The sequence below is a fragment of the Malaclemys terrapin genome, chromosome 4, assembly GCF_027887155.1.
Source record: "Malaclemys terrapin pileata isolate rMalTer1 chromosome 4, rMalTer1.hap1, whole genome shotgun sequence".
NCBI classification, from domain to species: domain Eukaryota; kingdom Metazoa; phylum Chordata; order Testudines; family Emydidae; genus Malaclemys; species Malaclemys terrapin.
Genome location: NC_071508.1, coordinates 66,672,249 through 66,694,524, shown reverse-complemented (window position 1 = coordinate 66,694,524; position 22,276 = coordinate 66,672,249). Strand labels below are relative to the sequence as shown.

At 42.8% G+C, this 22,276-nt stretch overlaps 1 protein-coding gene across 3 annotated transcripts in view; it reads left to right on the top strand.

Annotated features, from left to right (window-relative positions):
- Nucleotides 1-22,276, top strand: part of LUZP2 (leucine zipper protein 2) — a 353,057-nt gene that overhangs the window by 224,194 nt on the left and 106,587 nt on the right. For 2 of the 3 annotated variants that reach the window (XM_054028624.1, XM_054028623.1), the window contains exons 6-7: nt 11,664-11,726; nt 17,721-17,783. The exons of the other annotated variant lie outside the window; for it this stretch is intronic. In XM_054028624.1, coding sequence (XP_053884599.1) covers nt 11,664-11,726; nt 17,721-17,783 — 126 coding nt within the window. The remainder of the gene's footprint in view (nt 1-11,663; nt 11,727-17,720; nt 17,784-22,276) is intronic. 3 annotated transcript variants of the gene reach the window in all.

The following is a 22,276-nucleotide window of genomic DNA, read 5'->3' as shown; positions in this document are numbered from 1 at the left end:
TCCACCACAAATACACAGTGCTGTGCACACGACCCCGCCCACAGCCCCACCACAGCTGCCCAGCACCCCACACAGAACCCCCCCTCGCTAATTTCCCAATACACAGATTTCCCCTCCCTCCCTTCTTTCCTCCCTTCCTTCCGCCCTTCCCCACAACCCCACCACCACAACTACACAATGCCCCACACAGACCCGCAGTGCCCTGACACACACAGATCTCCCCAAATGCCCAGCACCCACCAACAGGCCCCCACTGTCTAGCACCCCAAAACAAACAAACCTCCCTCAGTGCCCTCCACACCCTCACAGCCCAGCACCCCACACACACCTCCCAGACATTCACTCCATCACACCCTGCCCCCTTCCCTGACTGCACTCACCAGCCCTCCTGGGAGGTCTCTGGCTCCTAGGGTGAGAACGGCAAGGGGAGTCTCCAGACTCTCCACGTGCTGTGCCCGCCACAAGTGTGAGCTCTGTGGCTCCCATTGGCCGGGAAAAGAGCCAATGGGAGCTGCCGGAGCCGCGGAGTGGGGCTTGCAGGCGCCGGCAGCATGCAGAGCCCCCCCATCCTAAGAGCCAGAGGGACCTGCCAGGGGGCGAGGTGGGGAGTTCCGGCGGTGCTCACCTGGGACGGCTCCCGTCCCGGGAAGCATCTGGCAGGCTGGTCCCTCTGGCTCCTAGGGTTGCGAGTCAGGTCGGGACGGGTGGTGGGGGGCAGAGGGCTCTCTGACCACTCCTGGTGCCTGCAAGCCCCACCCCTGCAGCACGTGGCGCTCCTGCCGGCGGGCGGGTGCTGGGAACTGTCCCAGGAAGTGGTGAGTGGTGGCGCCGCAGCTATGGTCTGGATGGTCCCCAATATCGGGACAAAGCGCATCCCGATCGATGTAAGGTCGGAACGCGGGACAAGTCCCCTAAAATTCGGACTGTCCCGATAATATTGGGACGTCTGGTCACCCTAACACTGACTGAGGCAGGGGTCCCGTGGAAACAATAATGTATGATCATGTAATTAAAGACTGTATGATAAAGCCTATATTCATGTTATGTTGAGAGGGACTGGTGAGCGCATTGATCACAAACCTCTTTGAGACTGGGTTTGAACATACTTTCAATTATAAGTAATTCACAAGCCCCCACCTAAGACAAAAACGGCTGTGAACCTGTAAGCATGGTGTGACCCTGGAGAAGCCTAGAAAGAGGTCTGGATCAAGGATACCGTCTGAATGAATCTTAGCATTGTAAGTGAAGGATAATTTTGGTCCCTCTTGCATTCAGAGAAGCAAGACTTTATACATTCCTTGTAAAATAAACAAGACTGCATCAAAGAAATACCAGATTCCATCAATTTCTATTCAACTGAGACATCTTCAGGGCCCTGAATTTTCACTAGCAGCTTGGGTCAAAAGGGGGTAACATGCACAAATTAAGATTGCATAAAAACCATAAATCTGGCATTTCCTAACATGAGTATTTGATTTTGCACCCTGAATAACTTTCCATTAATGCACAACTGTAATGGCTCCCTCAGTGTGCATCAACAGGGGTTTGAACCCTGGCTTTTCTGCAGTGCCATGTAGTCTGCTTCACACGAACTACAAGGCTAATTACATTACCTAACCAACATGAGATTGTTTTTATCCCAGCGTAAGAAATGGGCCGCTAGTGCCATGTGTGTGATACTGAGGAAGTGAGGCTGATGGTGGGCAGGGCCGGATCTAGGCACCAGCCCTCCAAGCACGTGCTTGGGGCGGCACTTTCTAAGAGGCGGCATTCCGGCCTCCCTTTTTTATTTTTATTTTTTTGCTTGGGGCGGCATTGCCGGGAGCTGGTCCTGGCCCAGCCACTTGCCCTGCCAGCGGGAGTTGGGATCCGAGCCCCCTGCCCAGCCCGGTGGCGCCCTGTACAGTGCTGCCCTGGGGAGACTCGGCGCGACAGCAGCAGCAGGACCCCATCTCCCTCCCTGCATCCCGGGCGCCGCTTCCCTTTCCCCTTCCCGCCCCCCACTCCGGGAGCCCCTCTTGCGGCCGCTGCAGCCTGGGCTGCGGCGGTGGCTAGAGGGGCTCCCGGAGTTGTGTGAGGAGTGGGGGTGGGGTGGGGGAGGGAAGCGGCGCCTGGGATGCAGGGAGGGAGATGGGGTCCTGCTGCCCCTGCCGCGCCGAGACTTCCCTTCCCTTCCCTACCCCCCCCTCCCCCCGCCGCTCCTCACACACTCCGGGAGCCCCTCTAGCCACTGCTGCAGCCCGGGCTGCAGCAGCCGCGAGAGGGGCTCCTGGAGTGTGTGAGGAGCGCGGAGGGAGAGAAGCGGCGCCCCCTGGAGCCGAGTCCGGGCTGCGGTGGCGGCGAGAGGGGCACCCAGAGTCAGGGCCACCCGGGGGGGGGGGGGCAAGTGGGGCAATTTGCCCCAGGCCCCGGTATGTCCAAAGCTCCCCCCGCCTCCGTCTTCCCCCATCCCCCGGCATCTCAGCTGGTAAGGGGCCGGGGCTGCAAGCTGCGGCCGAGTGGCGGGAACTCAGGCCCCTCTGGAGACACCAGGCGGCTGCAGCGATATTTGGGAGAGGGGTAAGCAGCATGGTAAGGGGCCGGGGCACCCCTGACCCCATCCCCCACAGCCCTGACCCCCAGCTCTGAGCCCAGCACCTCTAAGCCGGACACCCCCCGACCCCAACCCCCACAACCCTGACCCCCAGCGCCGAGCCCAGCCCCTCTGAGCCGGACGCCCCCCGACCCCATCCCCCACAACCCTGACCCCCAGCGCTGAGCCCAGCCCCTCTGAGACGGACACCCCCGACCCCATCCCCCCCACAGCCCTGACCCCCAGCGCCGAGCCCAGCCCCTCTGAGCCAGACACCCCCCGACCCTATCTCCCCACAGCCCTGAGCCCAGCCCCTGTGAGCCGGGTACCCCCCCAACCCAGAGCCCAGCTCCCCACCCAGCCCTGGGCAACAGCAGCACCACCCCCAGGCAGTGACAGCCCATTGGCACCAACCATCACCATCACCCAGCAACAGCCCATTATGTAATTGCAAATGTATACATACCATTAAAGCATTTAATGTTTTTAAATAATGTATTTAGTGTATTTTCAAATTATTACAAATTAATTTTTGAATCTATTTCACTAGTTATTTTTTACATTTCCAAATAAATGTTACTATAGTATTGCAACTTTTTTTTATGGAAGGGGCCCCTGAAATTGCTTTGCCCCAGGCCCCCTGAATTCTCTGGGCAGCCCTGCCCAGAGTGTGTGAGGAGCCAGGGAGGGAGGGAAGTGGGGTCCCCTGGAGCCAAGCCCGGGCTGCGGCGGCGGCGAGAGGGGCTCCCGGAGTGTGTGAAGAGGTGAGCGGCTGGCTGGGCTCATCGGTGCTGAGCAGGTAGCCCCGCAGCCAGAGATCCTCGCCTTCCCGCCCACCGGGGCTGGGCCAGGGCGTGGTGAGGCTGAAGAGCAGCAGGTCCGGGGGGCTTTCCAGGTCCTCGGCTGCCAGCATGTCAGGGGTGTGGGCGGTGAGCACAAACTGATCCACCTTGGCCACCAGCAGCGCCTCAAAGCCCAGGGAGGGGCCGTGTTCTCCGCACCCCTCCGCAGCCGCACTGCCACCTAGAAGTACTCCCACTCCGCGCCGCCCAGCAGCTCCACCCGCATGGGGACAGAGTCACAGCTGGGCCAGGGCTTGGCCGCTGTGTGCTGGTAGCGGATCCCACGTTTCGGGGGGAGCCCAGTGCTGGGGGTGCAGGGGGGGAAGAGAGAGCCCAGTGCTGGGGCGGCAGGGGGGTGTGGGGGGGGCACTGGTGGGCTGGGGGGGGCAGCCAAAAATTCTTTTGCTTGGGGCAGCAAAAAACCTAGAGCCGGCCCTGATGGTGGGGACAGCAGCTGTGCTCGCTCTCTCTCTCTCTCTCTCGCTCTCTCTCTCTCTGTCTGACAGGCTGTCTGCTTTCAGGTTTCTCCATGAAGTATGCCCTGCTACTGTTGCTTTGGTGGCATCAGGGGCCCAGATCTTCAGAATGTTGGCATTATTTTGGCATGCTGCCAAACTGACGAAAAGGTGATTTTTAAAAGTTTATAACTCAGCTCATTCTCAATGGAATTTCGTGGAACAAAGAAAAGGCACTTAGCTAGCCTGGAGGTTTTTTCCCCTGATCAATTTCAAAGGCCTACTGCAAACAATGAAAGTGTCACACCTTTTCATTAAAAAATAAGAATATTTGATAAAAGAAGGAAATTAAATATAGGGATTCCTATCAACTCTCCTGATAATGAATTCACCCCCATCTCTTTTCCCTTCACATTTCCAGTTCACAGATATCACAAGATTATGAGAGATAATGTACAGTGTAAATGTAATTGAAGTACAAGGTAAAATGCATATTTTTGACTTTCAAAATGACCTTTTCACCTATTTAAAAATAAATAATTTAAACAATAACACCACAACCAAAACTCCAAGCATGGAACTGCTAATTCTTTTTAGGCAAGGCCAAAAGATTTTTATTTTCACCTGGAAACTTGTGTAAAGAGTCTGTAATCAGGTCCTATCTGTTATTAAAAGTTCTCCATCCCCCACCCGCACCCCCGGAAGATCACTGATGGCTGACCCACTTCTGCCATGCACATTCCTGTGTATATCCTATCTATAAGTATCCAAAGTCTAGTCAAATTTTTCAGCTGCTTGGAAGGGAGGGAGATGAGTAGGGAATTGTCTAAACAGTGCGCTACACAGCACCAGAGGGGTGTAAATGTTAGTGCTCTGCTGGTGCACTCCCTAGCGCACATTAATGTAACTGGATGACATTAATGTGCACTAGAGAATTTTCAGTGTGTCTCAGCTGTGTCCACACCGGTCAGTTTAGCACATGACACACTAGTGTGCACTAGAATTTATACCCTTCTTCTGCAGAATAATGTACTATGTATAACAGCCCTAAGATTACTACAAGTCTGAGGAACAACCAAGGCAGGTTTCAACTGCAGCTAAATTTATGGATGCATTGAAACTGCTGATGCAAAGAAGTTAAATAACAGAAAGGGGAATGAGGCTTTAGACTTAAATTACAGTTGTTCAATGTGCTTAATGATACGATGATGCAAATGTTTCAGCAAAGCACTCTGTGATATTAGCATTTCAAGCAACCTAAATACACTTAACTGCACATTTAGTTTGGATATAATAGGATACTTGCTGTAAATTTAAAGGGGTAAATCTAGTTGCAGTCATTATTGTATATTTTTTTAAAGATAGACTGACTATTAAAAACACATTAATGGATGCTTAAACAATTATGTTTTATGTACATATCTTGTTTTTTAAACTTGAAATATCTTTTTAATCTAACCCTGTTTAAGAATATAAAACATATATACTGTTGTGAAAAAGTGACCGTATAACATCCCAGTTCAATTTTAAATATTTTTTTTTAGTTTATCCCAGTTTGGGGTGCTTAACTGGGAAACAAGAAAGGTCATTTTAAATCCGTATGAGACCTAATTTTGAACTTTTTTTCCTGACTCAGTAAGAATTTGCAACCTCAGAGCCTTGTGGATTAGTTAATTGAACTAATTACTGAGAGCCTCTTTTACCAAACAGTTATGGAATACAAATGAAAGCAGACTCTTCATGAAAATGGCCCTTAAACAAGAATCCTGATCAGATTATCACTGGGGCTCAGATACAGCAATAATACAGGTCAAGCATGCTTCATTTGCTGCAGGAGGAAATCATTGATTATAATCAGGATGCAAAACAGTACCTGTCAGTGCAATGTGTCCAGAGTTTGGTAAATGCCAAATAGTAAATACCAAAATTCCCTCCATTCTAGGCAGAATCTAGCTCTAACCGGCTATCAATTCTGCTAGCATAAGGGATCTCTTAGCTAGCATAAAGTGACAGTTGATGCCTATGCCATTTGAGCCCTAGCACAGGGGTGTTGGTGGTAGGGCAAGAGTGTACCTGCAATACAGCAATTCACAACTAACATGATCATAGACAGTTCGTATAAATTAAAATGGCCCCTAAACTGCTCTAATTTATACTGATGGTCCAGGACCAGTGCAACTATCTCATTGGTTCCTAATGCTCCCCCTGTTTGTCTTTATCCACCATTATCTCTTGTCTTCTATGTAGATTGTAAGCTCTTAGTCCACAACTAAGGATGCTAGGTGCCATGGTAGTACAAATAAATAGCAAGAGGAGTTAATAGTAAATGCACCATGAGAATTGAGGTGGCCAAACTTGTTCCCCCTTTCTGATGCAACAAACATATCTTTGCACAGGAGAGAATCTGCAGTATAATACCATTGCCTTGTAGTACTGTGAACACCTATTTTAAGCAACTTGAAACTATTTATCATTGCAGAAGCAACCTGTGTTAGTGTGTAATAGAGAGGAACAGGGTGAGGTGTGTGTGAAACAAGATGCTGTACTTTGTCATTACCCAGGAATTGTGCAAAAGGCACATGAGGGAATTCAAATAGCATGGGAATTTCTTTGCATTGGTAAAAACTGCATATGTCTAATTCACAAATAAAGCTTCCAGGTTTTCCACTGAGACATAGACTGAAATCTAAATTGATGTACTGAATCCAATTAATATTCTTTTTCAAATGCCAGTATATTTCCCATGCAAAATTTTAGAGAATGCCATTGCTATTCAGTAATAAATTTACATTGTGCTAAATGAATCAAAGGTGGTGGGTTAGGTTTCCATATGTTCATGGTTCATTAGCACAGGGAGAATGGGCTCACGGTTATTTTATTTCAGTTTTTCTAATCCCTTTCATTTAGATTTTCTAGATCCAGCAAGCCACACTATAAAAATAGTGACCAGTTGCAGCTGGAATGGTTTAAAGAGGAATAATCCATCTTTCTGGGTTCATTCTTTCAAGGGGCTACCTACCCTTCATCAGAGAAGCTATTCTTCATCAAAGGGTAGCTATTGAAATACCCAGCTTTCCCAACTGTTCCCAACACCCTTTCCATTTAGGGGAGTTAGGTGTTCCCTGTGAAAAGTAAGAAAGAGTCACTGTACATGAGAGGCATTCTCAGTGTGCTTCTTTCATAGCACATGCATGTTTGCATGCACGCACACGTGTACACACTAGAAATGTTAGTCCAGTTTCTCAGCTTATGACAGCTGATGAAACTCCACTGACTTCAGTGAAGCTAGGCTGAATTGTACCAGCTGAGAATCTGGCCCTGGTCTGAACTAGAGCTGGGTGGAAAATGGTTTTCCCATCTTGTGAACATTTTTGAGATTTTGAAAAAATGCCCATTCTGTTCTGGAATGAAAGCGAGACCTTTTGAAAATTATAAAAAGAGAGAGAGAGAGAGTGTCACCCTAGAACTACAAGTAAACTGGTGGTTAGGGCACTCACTTGGGATGTGGGAGACCTAGCTCTGCCTGGTTCAGATCAAGGACTTAAATGTGGGTGTCCTATATCTCAGATGAATGCTCCCCCACCCATTCTGCTCCCCTGTCCAGAAACTTCATCCTGGACTGAAAAACCTTCCCTCAACAAAAGCTTTATCAATAGTGGTACGTTCCCGTGAAAAGTTTTTGTTTAAACTAGTTGTCATTTTCTGACAAAAAGCTGGGTTGTTTGAAAAATTCCCACTTAGCTGCAGTCTGAATTTACTCACCTTCTGGAGTTTACATTTAACTTAAATCACAACAAACACAAGACTCAGTCAGTGCTTCCTCCTGTTCCTATGTTTTTTCTTTTCATGCCTTGGCCCTTAGTTCTGCCATAAGAGCAACTCTTGTCCCATTTACAGTCAGGAGCTGAAGCTAATGAGACCCACTTAATTTGGTTGCCAGGGTGAGTCAACAGAATGGCTGTGTATCTCTAGGCACCTGACAACCTGTCAAGAAAAAAACATTTTAAAAGCCAGCTGTGCTGGTTACTTACCTACTAAAATTCAGGCCACATTGTTTGTGGAGAATACACCTCTCTGTGGTGAGTGCACCTCTCAGCATTTTAAGGTTTCCTTTTTGTGGCTTAAAAACCCTTTCTCTTTCCCCCCCCCTTCAATTTTACTGTTCCAACTACATTAAAAATTTCACACTTCTTTACACTGAGCGAAGACCACAGAGTTAATCCAAATAATACAGCCAAGGGTAACAGAGCTGGTTGGGATTTTTCAAGAAGTCAGAGGAATTTAAGAGCTGAATTCTCATTGAAAGTCAATGGGAGTTGGTATTTAATTCCCTCAGCCTCTTTAAATATTCTACCTGCTAATAAGAAATAAGAGTACATATAATTCTTTATTGTGGACCAAAAGTTTAAGCATTCTGGATGTGACCATGCAAAGTTACCCCTTCCATTGATTTCTTTTTATGAAATATTCTTTGAAACGAGAGACTCTCTTTTAAACTGTGTGGTAGGACAGGTCTGGGAAGAAGTAAATCTATTCAGATATCAGGAATGGCAATATACAAAAACCTGTAGGAGAACACTTCAACCTCCCTGGCCACACAATAGCAGATGTAAAGGTTGCCATCTTACAGCAAAAAAACTTCAGGACCAGACTCCAAAGAGAAACTGCTGAGCTTCAGTTCATCTGCAAATTTGACACCATCAGATCAGGATTAAACAAAGACTGTGAATGGCTATCCAACTACAGAAACAGTTTCTCCTCCCTTGGTGTTCACACCTCAACTGCTAACAGAGCACCTCACCCTCCCTGATTGAACTAACCTCGTTATCTCCACACTGATATATACCTGCCTCTGGAGATTTCCATTACTTGCATCTGAAGAAGTGAGGTTCTGACCCACGAAAGCTTATGCTCCCAGTACTTCTGTTAGCCTCAAAGGTGCCACAGGACCCTCTGTTGCTTTTTACAGATTCAGACTAACACGGCTACCCCTCTGATACCCTTCCTATACAGATAATGTCATCCCATAGTCCACACAGTCCTATTTTCATCTACTTGTGTATACCTGTTACATGTTGGCAATGCCTCAGGCAGTATTGTAAGTGATTTGTATTCATAGATTACAATTTAAAAACTGACTTCTGGTAATTTTAAATGCTGCTTTTTAGAAATACAACCCCCCAGGAAACACACAGAAAGAGGAATATGAGGGGAGGAGGTGGAAGGGAAGGAAAACCTTAGAAGATTTCTATTTAGCCTTTATTGTATTACAGTGAGGGAGAACTAAATTCTCAGCATCTGCACAAAACAACATCAGAAAATAGCCAGTCGAAAGGCATTCAGTGGGAAAAATGTTAACAACTTTGGCAAGGGGCAAAGACCAAATGACACCCCAGGCAAGGAGTGTCTTTGGCACTCCCCCCTCCCACCTCCATTTGTTAAACTTTTGAATACCTTATTTTTTTTATTGCATATGTAGCCTATTTCATGACTTTGATGCACAACTTGAATGCATGATTTATCCCTATCATATAAGAGATTCTACAAAGATCCAGAACATTCTAGGAGGTTAGTGAAAAATGAATCCACATACAGAATACCTGACACATTTTATTTCAAACGTTCTATTTCCCCTTTTGTCACTAACAACAAAAGTAGCACCCAAAGTCTAGCACCCCAGGCAATCACCTGAGTAGCCTGCCCCTTAATCTGGCCCTGCCCCCAAGTTACACTCATAGACTTTCCTTCACACATGAAGCTCTCACCCACCCCTTTCACAACATCGACTTCTCGTTTCCTAAGATCTCTTGGAGAGTGCTTTTTTGGGCTCAGGATCCATTGCAGTGGAAGCAGTTGGGAATGGATGGCCCAACATTGGGTATGGACATCTTTCTACTGGCCTTGCAGGTTGCTAAGAGAAAATGATTTGACATCAGGGTTTATTACCTGTCCTCTGAAGGTGGGATCCTCCTGCTAAAGGGGACCTCCAGTGCAGATATGAACACAGAGATTCCCGGGTGCCTCCGCTCCAGTAGAGATGCACTGCTATGGAGGAGGGCTATGGGGCGAGAGCTCTGCAGAAGCACAGTCTCTGACTGATTCCTTGGGATCTCTGAGGTTTGGAGGTAGTTCCAGCAGTCTGTTTCTAGGGGGGAAAGCAGGAAGTGGGGCAGGATTCCCTTCCTGTCCACCCAATAAAATGATGAGAGGGAATCTTTACTAGGGAAACTTTTTGGAGATCCACTGACTTTGCAGGATTTAATGTGAGAGGTGTTGACCCTGCCCTTTGTGCTGACCTGTTGAGAACACTGTGTGTTGAGCTGCTAACATTTCTCATTTCTTGCCTCTCTTGGGTGTTGCCCATGGCTACACACTGGAGTACAATATATAGCTTTGTAGAAACATTGTTGATAGTGTTTTTTAACATTGAAAAGTATAGCTACAGTATGCATTATACTGGCTGATGTATACGAAAATAACTTAATGAAATTTCCCTGAAGGGTTAGCAATATGGGTATGTAACATTTGTTAAGCCATTTCTGCCCTGTTACCTCCATCACATGCACTCTTTGACAGTACAATCCCAGACAGACAGCATCTGCACAGCTCGTCAATTTCCTAAAGATTGTTAATACATAAAAAATGCAGGTCCTTAGTATAAATTATGCAAGCTCTATATTAGTCTAGTGTGGTACTTAAAAAACAAAAAACCCAAGATCCATTAGAAACTACTTTAGGTTTTTCATAAGGCTCCTTAATGTCCCACACCAAATAAAATATGAATCTCAGTGGGCTGCAGTGTAATAATGAGGACAGGAAATTGAAATAAAAATAGTGAAATAGAATTCTGTTCAGCTCTTACAGTAATGTGTTTGAGGAATTCAGCATGGTAAAGTCATTCAAGAGAAATGAGCTAAAAAGGTGGGAACAGATCCTCAGCTGATATAAATTGGTGTAACTCCATTTTGTCACAGTTACACTGATTTACTCCAGCTCAGGATCTGGCTGACTGCATTCTTAATTCAAGAGGGAAGAATTTAAAGAGAGCAAAAATAATTTTCAAAGCTAGGCAGCTAGTCACCTAGTGGAGAATCTGTAAAGGTAAATACCCTTGGCTATCAACTATAGCACGAAATCAGCAAAAAGAAAGAATATAGAAAAAAAGTTAGTGTGTGGGAATATTACTAGGCTAGTTGAAATTTCATTTTATTAACATTATAATCAATTTTCATTTCAGTAAATAAGTGAAATTTAAAACTGCTATGGTAGAAAAGAAGGTTGAATGGTGGGAGTGAAATGAGGGGACTCAGCATTTAATGTTTCAGGCTTTGTGCCAATTTTAAATTAAACAATTTTACAATGAAAAGAATCTTTAAATCTTGACTTTAGGGTTCAATGGTGGAATACTGGGCCAGACCTCAGCTGCTGTAAATTGCCTTAGCTCCACTGAAGACAGTGCTCAGTAATGCTGATTTATACTAGATGGGGATCTGGCCCCCTGTCTTTTCTCATCATATTGAGATTAAATAAATGTCTTTCAGCTTAATTCATATAGTGTTTTGAAAGTTTATAGTGTGCAGATCTGTCTCTGTGAATGAATATTTTAATGCAAAAACCACCCGCCTTCTGAATACTGTACCATTATACATTTATCTTGGCTTCATATTTATTTGTGGCCTGACTAACATCTTGAAGATCATATCTAGTAAAAAATAAAACCAACATATTAAAATATTTAAAGCATTCCTTAATATTTTAGTACTTCTCAATAGTAAAACCATATTCTTTTCTCAGAACAAAAGCCTGAAAAACAAACTCCTGTCGGGAAACAAGCTTTGTGGTATTCATGCAGAAGAGGTGAGTAGAATTTTACTGTTCTAATCCTAACACACCTGGAGAGACAGTAGTGTTCAAAGAGCCCATGCATCTAAAATCTCCTCTCATTTGCTCCCATGACAAAAGCATACATCAGGAAACAAAATACAGTCTCCGTTTTTAGACAAAGTAAATCCATACATTTAGATTTGAGGTCATTGGAGGAGATTGTCTGCTGAATCCCAGGCTCAAAAGCATTGATTTTCTCCATTGGCCCCAATACCAAAAAGTAGTAATAACTTCATTGTTTGAATAATTTTAAAGAATTCTGAATAAAGAACAGGAGAAATTATTTTTAATGTTAAAACCGTGTATGATTTAAAAATCCATTCATGGAACTTTACCAAATTTAGAATAAGAAATGGTACCTCTGCCAAAGAGCTGGCAATCTCAGACAGACAATATAAAAGCCCTGATTCTTCAAATACTTAAACATGTAAGTATTTTTGTTCATATGAACGGTCATGCTAGCTACTAATGGGTGCTATTGAAGTGAATAAAGTTATGCACTTATTTGAGTAGTTCCCTGTAGTCAACAGGAGTCAGATGAGTTACTATTGATTCCCACATTCTCAAATAAGAATCCAGCCCCAGTAATGTAAATCATGAGTAACGTCAATGAAATCAAACTGGAGAAGCATAAAAATAAAGAAGAGTTATCAACAATAGTGTACTCTAGGGAACAATTATACATTGCCAAGAAGATAGGCAAGATGATCTAATAATAAAACTTTTCTCTCTCATTCTGATGAGTCTGCAGAAGTCAATGCTTGTTGCTAGAACACCACAGAATTATCACACTTGAATCAAGTACATTTTAACTCAGAAAAAGATTTGAAAACTTGTATTTTCAAAGTTATACAGCCAGATACATAGTCTAAATAACTGATTTCCATTTATTTCAATTGAGCTATACTGCAGCAGATCTAGCCCATTGTATCCAAAAAATCTACAGCAGTCAGAAGCAATAGATTATTTTCTCTCACTTTGTTCAAGCTACATCATCGTATCTTTCTGGTTTACTCTACAGTATTTGGTTTTAAATGTATTTTTCTCTCCCTTTATACCACAGAATTAAGTCCTGGCCTAAAAATATGATGATGTTATTTTTTTTCTCTCTTGCTAATTTCCTTGGGGTTCATCACATCTTGAATTTTTAGCGTTATTTAACTTTATTTTTTTCTATTAGCTTTGCATCTTATTTAAATACATTTGAATATTTGCAACATAACTGTGTATATACCGGCACTGACCTCTACATTTAAATGGAAAACAGGGAATTTGACTTTCCAGTGTTTGATATGAAATCAGTGTCAATCGGTATATTGCCAATAAATCTTGTCTTTATTCTGGGAGTTTGAAGTGGTCAGAATCAAAACTGCTTGCAATCTGTCTCTAAAAATTCTCATTGGCGTATCTTTCAAGTTAGAGCCCTCTTAAAGTAACATACATTTTTAAAAGTAAGATGTGTTTTAAAAAGACCTCTCTATTTCAATATCTGTTTACATGGGAGACCAGATTAGTTGAGGTGGAGTTCTCATCAAAATGAACAGCAGGAGAATCATTGTGAATCGTACACATGGATGTGAAGAAATCTAACTGTAACATTTTTCCTTATGGACCAGCTGGTGTCTTCCTGCTTCTGCAGACACAGAAGAACCTAAAGTGCTGAGAATTGCATTGGTTCCACCTCACAAGGGAGGGTTAGGGATTACAAGCAGCAAAAGCACTCCAGACTTCACTTTGCATACTGGGGAGCTCTACTTTCTCTAATGAAACCCTAAGGAGGGAGGCATGGCAGACAATTCTGAAGGAGGGGTGAGGCAGTGGCCTGCAATCCAGATCAACAGGCCTAATTCTCTGTGTAGGATGATCACAGTTGAGAGCAGTAGAGATTTCATTAGTTTCTATGGCTCAAACCAGCAGGTCGGAGGAGACTTACTGGTAATCCCCACATACTCTCACATTATTTTCAAATTGATGCACAATATGAAATAGAATTAAATTTGGAGGCAGTTTATGTGGAGGCACTATATTTTAGTGCATCTAATGAAATACACCACTAATTTTTATGGTGCCAAGTTCTGAGGTTTTTCCTCAGTCCTTTAGCTAGTAAATTGCCTTCAAATCAATTCTGAAATTGATTTATGTAAAAGCTAAGTAAGGAATTTAGGATTTAACCCATGAACAAACTACTAATTTATTAGCCCAACAATATGTGACCTAACTGAAAAGCATTTATTAACATACAGTACAGTATGAGAAACCAATGGAACTCTTATAATGCGCAGTACAATTCATAGTATAGTATGGTGTAGTATGCCTTGCCATCAGGGAATTTCAAAGAACTGAACTCTGGATTATACAAAGAGCCTGTGATAGCACATTGTGAATGTGCCTTATTTTTCAAGTGCCAGGACATTAAGCTTTATAGGTAGTCTTTATGAATTATGTGTTAAACCTGGCCAGCACAGCTAGGATGAGATGCTGCCCAGTGGGTGCTTTGGTGCTGTACTCTTGCCAGGATTCAGTGGGGTAAGACAGGGAAATACACACTGTTTGCTTCTGTTCTGAATAGGAGTAATATGCAGAATGAAGCATACATACTAGGTGGATGATGGTGTGTCACTCCCTCTGATAGTAGAACAAAATCCCTTTAGGCTGAGGTGTAGGGAATGGCGTGGTAGTAGGTTGCCCTTTCTTTTTCTCCTTTAAATGCTACTTGGAAATCCTGCTCTGCTGACTGCAAAGGGAGAAGAAAAGGTAGAAATTCTCTGTGTCCTCCTTGCACCGACACGGTAGAGGGCAGAATCCTATGTTACATTCATAAACTCTGACAGGGTGAACACATCCCCCAGTGTCAGCTCATTGACCTAAGTGGAGTTCCACTAGGGATGAAATTAGCTCTATGAATATTAATTTTACCAGCTAGTTGTGCAATTAGCAAATGGGTGATACTAATGTAAGTATAAACCTTTATTTATTTTGCTGTAGCTGTTCTCTAAGAATCACTGGGACTTTTACACTAAAAACTAGCACAGCATAAAAAGTCTAATGTTGAATAAAAAGCTGCCACTATCATCATGATTGAAAGGTGTGTGTGTGACACTGTCTCAGAATGTTAGTCAGTTACAGATCTGACAAAGAGCCACAGGGATACAGTGCTGCTAGTATCAATTATAAAGCAGACATAGTGTTTTCTACTAGCATGTTCAGGAAAAAGCTGGTCAATGTGGTCTTAGACATCAGCTGGTAAGACATGACAAAAGGTCTCCTCGTTAACAAATGCCAGTGTTGATTAGTAGTGAAGCCAGCAAGCATTGCTATGTGAGCTGTACAGCTTGCAAGAGACATTTTCCCTTTGAAGGTTGATTTTAATCTTTCTAGAAGACTGGGCCAAAGCTCAGGGTTTTAAATTCCTTTTCAAAGGCTAGCCTTCAGCTTGACTTACAATATAATACCTCACACCTGTGCCCACCAATCTGGCATCTTTCCTCTATTCAGTCTTCTTAGGATAATTCAGGGTGGAATAGCAACCATGCTTTCATATATATAATATAAAGTAACTATTTATGTGTTCATTTGACCTCCATGGTTTGTTATTGGAGTACAAACCCTTAAACAGTTAGTTACTAGTGTCTGGAAAATGCTGCAGACCCCCTTACCCCTGAGATACTGAGTGTGAGAATTTTCTAAGGGAGTGATTTTTAGACTTTCCTATAGTTCAGTGGCAGCTGTATATGTCAGAAAGATTACATATTGTTTTAGGACCAAATCCTGGTTCCATTAAGGTCAGTAGCAGTGTTGCCATTGTTTTAATTGGATCAGGATTTGACCCGTAGGATTGAAGTGTACTAATGGTTGTACCTGGTAGTCCACAGAGCCATACTGACCTTTCCTTAGAATAGAGCCTTGGCACATTCTGTTCTCCAAAATAAGCATAGGGGCCAAAAGGGGGAGGGGGGAAGAAATGTGGAATAGAAGGATAGCTCAGAAGGTAGAGGTGAAATATGCTAATCTCGGCTTCAGGTGAACCTTTTCTTCAGTTTCACTTTGTGAGTGGTCTTCAAACTCTGAGTTTCATATTGAGTTATAGGCCTGAATGAACTTGTAAACTGAAAGCAAAGCAAAAGCAAAGCTGCAAGGTTTTCACCTGGTTTATCCTCATAACCACATGAAACCACAATTTATTTATTTTTTAAATTGACACATTTATTTAGAAAACTGTAGTGGTCCAAGTTAGCTCAGAACTTTAAAATGTCCATTCAAAAAGTTTTGAGCCTTAGGATTTTTGTTCATATAGCCATAGATTAGAGGCCAGAAGGGACCCATTATGATTATTTGGTCTTACCTCCCGCATAAGACAAGCTGTAGAATTTCACCCAGTGATTCCTTCATCTAGCCCAACAACTTGTCACAAAACTATAACATATCTTTTAGAAAGATATGCAATCACAGGCTATGTCTACACTGCACACCTTACAACGGCGTGGCTGTGCCACTACAACTGTACCATTGTAAGGCACTCGGTGTAGCTTCTTTTTGGCGCCAGGAGAGAGTGCTCCCAGCAACAACATAACACCAATTCCAATGGGAGAGCGGTCCCCACCGACAAAGCACTGTCCACAGCAGTGCTTTTTGTTGTTAAAACTTCTGTCGTTCAGGGAGGTGTTTTTTTCATGTCCCCGAGCGACAAAATTTTTAATGATGAAAGATCAGTGTAGACATGGCCTCACTTAAAAGGTCCCAGTTATGGAGAATGTGCCAACTCCTTTGATAAGTCATTCTCAAGGTTGATGTCCCTTTTCAATGGACTTGGGATGAGTTTTGAATTTCATTCCACAAAACTCTAAATATCTGAGATCATTCAATACCTTGAAGAAGATGTCATTAAACATGCAAATTGATGTGGGAAGGGAAGGTGTTAAAAACCTCACCACAGCAATAAAAACTCCAAAACAGCTGGCAATGAAGTACTTAAGACTTTACAATAGTATCTAATTTGAAGACCTGTTGGAATTATTACAATTGTGAAACCAGAAAATACTTTATTTGGGCTGGCTGCTCAGATAAAGGGGAGGAAAATATCAGTGGATAAAGTATCAGGGAGTAGCCGTGTTAGTCTGTATCTACAAAAACAACAAGGAGTCTGGTGACACCTTAAAGACTAACAGATTTATTTGGGCATAAGCTTTCGTGGGTAAAAACCTCACTTCTTCAGATGCATCTGAAGTGAGGTTTTTATCCACGAAAGCTTATGCCCAAATAAATCTGTTAGTCTTTAAGGTGTCATCAGACTCCTTGTTGTTTTTATCAGTGGATAAAGGAACTCAGTATAGTTCAGATCTTGTTTTTATAAAACCTTTTAAAAATATATAAGAAAAGTTGAATACATGGATTTGAAATTAGTTTAACAACAAATATTTTTTCTTAAAATTAAAAAAAAAAAAAAAAAAAAAAAAAGCCGTTCTGGGCCAGAGCCTCAGAGAACATAAATCAGCATAGCTTTGTGGACTTTATACCAGCTGTCTATATGATCTGTACAATGTAACTCACACAAAATACAAATAAACACATAATAGTAGAAGTCATTAAACACTTCTGAATATTCTCACCCATGCTGCCTTTATTTGTGCTTAGCTGTGAACATTTAATAAAATCTTGTGTCTGAAATAGATGAGTTAAACTAACTGCATGTAACAATGTGATAGCTTGTGAATGTATTTTAATTGGAGGTCATCTTTTAACTCTTCCTGGGGTCCCATAATTGGTTTAGACATGCTGTCCTTGCAAAGAATGTATGTGTGTGCATTCAAAAGAAAAAAAGAGAGAAAGAGAAATGACTTTTTGATTTTGCTTCACTTTTGTTGTCTGAGCTAAATTCATTTTTCCATTGTCAGAATTTGCTGTCATCTCTTCCACAGGTTCTCAAATGTAAATGATTTTAAAGATTAATTTATTATCTTCCACTTGCAGTCTAAAAAGATCCAAGCCCAGCTGAAGGAGTTTCGCTATGGAAAAAAGGATTTGATTTTTAAGGTGAGTTTATATTACTAGAGCTGGCTAAAGTATTTACTTACAATCAATATAACGTTACAATCATCCAGTGAGATGATAACTGCCTTTATTACTGGAGGACTGAGAAATCATTTCCCTAACTGTCAACATAATGAAAGAAGCTCAAAACTCTGAATCGCAGACATCATTCCCATAATGTGTTCTCTGAAATCCCCTCTACTTCAGTGTTGAAGGGACAATGGATGGTGTTACAATGCTTCCTGTGGCAAAGATAGAGGTGATTTCAAAGCTTCAAAAATTCTGTTGTCTTCATCATTATTTAAAATTAAAATGGAAGAATATTTGGCTTATGATTATTTACATTAAAATGCCTACATAGACCAATATCCCAGTCGGTACTCTGCCAGTGACCCAAATCTCTCCCATTGTTCCACAGGTTCCTGTGAACAGGGCCGGTTCTAGGCACCAGCAAAACAAGCTGGTGCTTGGGGCGGCACATTTTTAGGAGCGGCATGGCCAGCGCCAGAATGCCGCCCCTAAAAATGTGCCCCGGCTGCCCTAGCTCACCTCTGCTGCTGCCGCTCGTGTGCCGCGGCGCGCGAAACAGCTGATTCACGTGCCGCTGCTCACCCTCCCTCCCGGGTTTGAGAGCCTGGGACAGAGGGGGAGACTCTGAGTGGCCGCGGCGCGCGAGCCACTTCTCTCCCTCCCTCCTAGGCTTGAGAGCCTGGGGGGAGGAGACAGGGCTGGGGATTTGGGGAAGGGGCGGAGCTGAGGCGGGGCCTGGGTGGGGTAAGAAAAAAACGGGGGGGGGGGGAGCAGCCAAAATTGTTTCTGCTTGGGGCGGCAAAAATCCTAGAGCCGGCCCTGCCTGTGAAGAGCTTTTTATCTTTCTAATTGAGCAATAGAACATTTTATGGCTGCCTGGTGGTTTCTATTTGATTAGCAGTCCTCCATGCTAAAGCTGTGCAGGATAACATTTAAAGAAAAACATTCTAATGTTTGTGACAAGTAGACAGAATGACTTGTGACAAACATGGAAAATAAAATGTTATCCTGTAGGCATCTGGCTTTTATCCATCTACATACCCGCTCTGCTGAAATTTCTTTTCTGCAACTACAGCTTCCTGAAAAGAAAATGAAGTATCTATTAGGGATGTGCAAACCAAATTTAGCTTCAGTCTAATTCACATAAATACCTAAAAGTTTAGATACACAGCTAAAACGTATCCAAATTCCTCTTTGTAAAATTGGGCAGCTAATATTATGAGAACAGGCTGTCTCACGGAATTTTGCATACTTCCCACTTCTGGTCTTTGCTGGAACCTAGAAGGAGCAGAATTAGAGGTAGGCCCTAGGCATGAAAATCCTTATCTGAATCTTCGCTAACTTTAGGCAGTTTCATGAGGAATTTGAGGAATTTTCTCTAATCTAGATCCAAGCTTCTGAAAATATAACCAATTTCTCTTGAGTCTCAGTTCATTACCTTATCTAGTGGACCATGCTTCCCTTCACGAAGGATGGACCTGTGGTTGAGGCACAGGGCTGAAGACCAGGAAGGGGTCAGGAAGGGATTTTTTTTCTACAGTGTATCTGGGGTCTTTCGTCTCCTTCCTCTGAAGCATCAGAGATGGCCGCAGCTGGAGATGGGATACTGGATGATGTAGGGGCAGGTTTCTGAGGTGACACCAAACTTTCTCTCTCTCAGGTTCTTGGCTGGCTGGTTCCAGCGCATGTTCCCCGGGTGTAACTGAACAACAGTGACGTTGGGAAGGAATTTTCCCCCAGATCAGATTGGCAGCGACCTTGGAGACTTTTCTCCTTCCTCTGCAGCATGGGATGCAGATCAGTCACTAGGATCATAGAATATCAGGGTTGGAAGGGACCTCAGGAGATCATCTAGTCCAATCCCCTGCTCAAAGCAGGACCAATCCCCAACTAAATCATCCCAGCCAGGGCTTTGTCAAGCCTGACCTTAAAAACCTCTAGGGAAGGAGATTCCACCACCTCCCTAGGTAACCCATTCCAGTGCTTCACCACCCTCCTAATGAAAAAGTTTTTCTTAATATTGAGTGTTCTATTCTAGGCAGTCCATAGCCAGGATGAACTTAGGCAAGTAATTTCATCTCCGTGTACCTTAGTGTCCTCATGTACAAAATGGAATAATATTGTTTATTTACCCCCCAGGGATATTGTGAGGATAAATACATTTACATAAAGCATTTGAGCTCCTTAGATGGAAAGTGCTAAAGAACTGTAAAATATCCATTGGAACTCCTGAATCCCACATGTGAAGCAGAACTCTCATTATTTACCAGAGAATCCACAATATTTCTAGAGAAGAGCTGAGTTGTAAGAAACCTTCATTACTTTCACTTGTTAATTTGAAATTTTGCCTTGTGTTTTATTTTAATAAAGTTTGCTTAACAAAGGGAAACAGAATAATGGATCTTTAGGCTAAAGTCCTCTACTGTAGCACTGCAAGGTGAGATGCCAGCAACAGCAGAACAAAATAAATTCGTGAATTTCTGTGCTTGTATTTCAGGGATAGACTGCCCTTCTCAGAAAAACTGTCAGTTGTAACAACAGTTGTGTACATAAAATTGTGAAATGTGGAATATAATCCCTTAGGTTTGAAGCAGAGATCTCAAATTCTGTTGTTGCATTGATGAGTTGATAGTTTTTTACACCTTTTTTGCACAGTTTTAGAGTCATTGCTGAGAAATTCCCAGCCCTCTTGAAGAACGGGTGGTGTTCCTACCACTACTTTCCTCTGATAGAAGGCACCTTCATTCTCTGCCAAGAGTTCAATAGGATCCCTTCTGGGGACAGAAACAAGAATACACTGAATCCCTGCATGCCCTGGCCATTCAGTCTTCTGCAGCATTATTTACCTTTGGGTTACACTGTAAATTTTGGTCCCTCTGGTAGAAGGAAGGGTACGGTCACATTGTGAGCAGATGTTCCTCCAGCTGGGATCTTCCACCAGCACAGAGCATAAATAAATTTGACCCATATGTTGTAATTGGTGGTGCATACTATGCCATTAAGGAGCTACTAAAATGGCCAAGAAGTGGAAGAGCAGATTCCCCCGTTTTAAAAATTTAGTTTAGTACTTGTGATGGGTGCTGTACTGGAGAATAAACTTCTCTGTATAGTGATAGAACTATAGAACAGTTGAAGGCTCTTATAGTGCTCCACACAGACAGCCTCAAACGTGACTTCTGGGGATGACCACGATGACTTTAGGGGAGAGAGAACACTTCAATCTATACTCATTCAAACATTGTTTTCTCTGCTGAAATCACCAAGAAGGGTGCCAGTCGTGGTGCTTGGTGGTTGTTTGTTTTTGGTTTGTTTTTTTGAATGGCCAACACTCCATTGGCCACCAGAAACTTGTTCTCCCATTTATTTCAAAAGGCCACAGGATAAACAGTAACCCTTATCACTGAATTTGTTCTGATTGCAGCTGTAAAAAATAAATAAAAATGGCAGCTGTGTCTCTTCTAATTCTCCAGTGAATCAGTTAATAGTGTCTAATATTAACCTGACTCTGCAATAGCATCTTATCAGGTTGCAGTAAATAAAATCTAAAGTAATAATAATACCAGCACTTACAATCCACTTTCTATTTTCAAGCCACTTGACAAATATGCACAAATCAATCGTCATAGCCTCCTTTAAAGGCACAAAAGTACAATTAATTATCACCATTTGACAGGTGGGCAAAGTGAGACAATGGTTAAATGACTTGCCCAAGGCTATAGAGGCAGTGTGTATAGTGTGTCAGATGGGATTTGAATTTGAGTTCCTGGCTCTCAGCCCAGTGTTCAGTCCTCTCGAGCATGCTGCATGGAGAGTATTGATACCATTATTTTTAAAAGAAGCAAACTGTAATTTGCCATGTGTTGAAACAAGAAAAACTAAGACCATGTGGTGCCAAATTTCAGCGGAGGCCTCTTATTTTATAGCCCCACTTGTACAGCAAATTACCTGACAAAGACAGCTACAATTTCTCTCTGAGTCCATTTTAATTATACTACCGGTAGTAGCCCAAAAACCCTGACTCAGCAAAGGACTGTAAGCATGTGCTTAAGGGACTGAAGCTTAAGTACTTTGCTGAATCAAGGTCTGGGTATGTTTCAGGCATTTCTAACTTTTTTTTCAGGTTGCTTCTCTATATATTGATAAGAAAAAAATCAGATTTTTTAATTAATTACAGTAAAGAAAATGGTGTGAAAAATACAAAATGTAAACGTAGGCTTGATATAAATTCAGGATAGTGAAAAAGAACATTCAGTAATTGCACTCATTACGCAGTTTTATACAAATCTTTTATTATTTTTCAATCTTTTTCCTATCAGTGATTTCAACTGTGATTTGTACAAAATCTGAATACTAATTTGAGTGTGTTTTCTGTTTGTTTTTGTGATGTGTTTAAATGGTTCTGCTTTATAGTTTCAGAAGTGCATATTTCATGTATTGTTAATCCATTTTACTTCTTTTCATTTAAG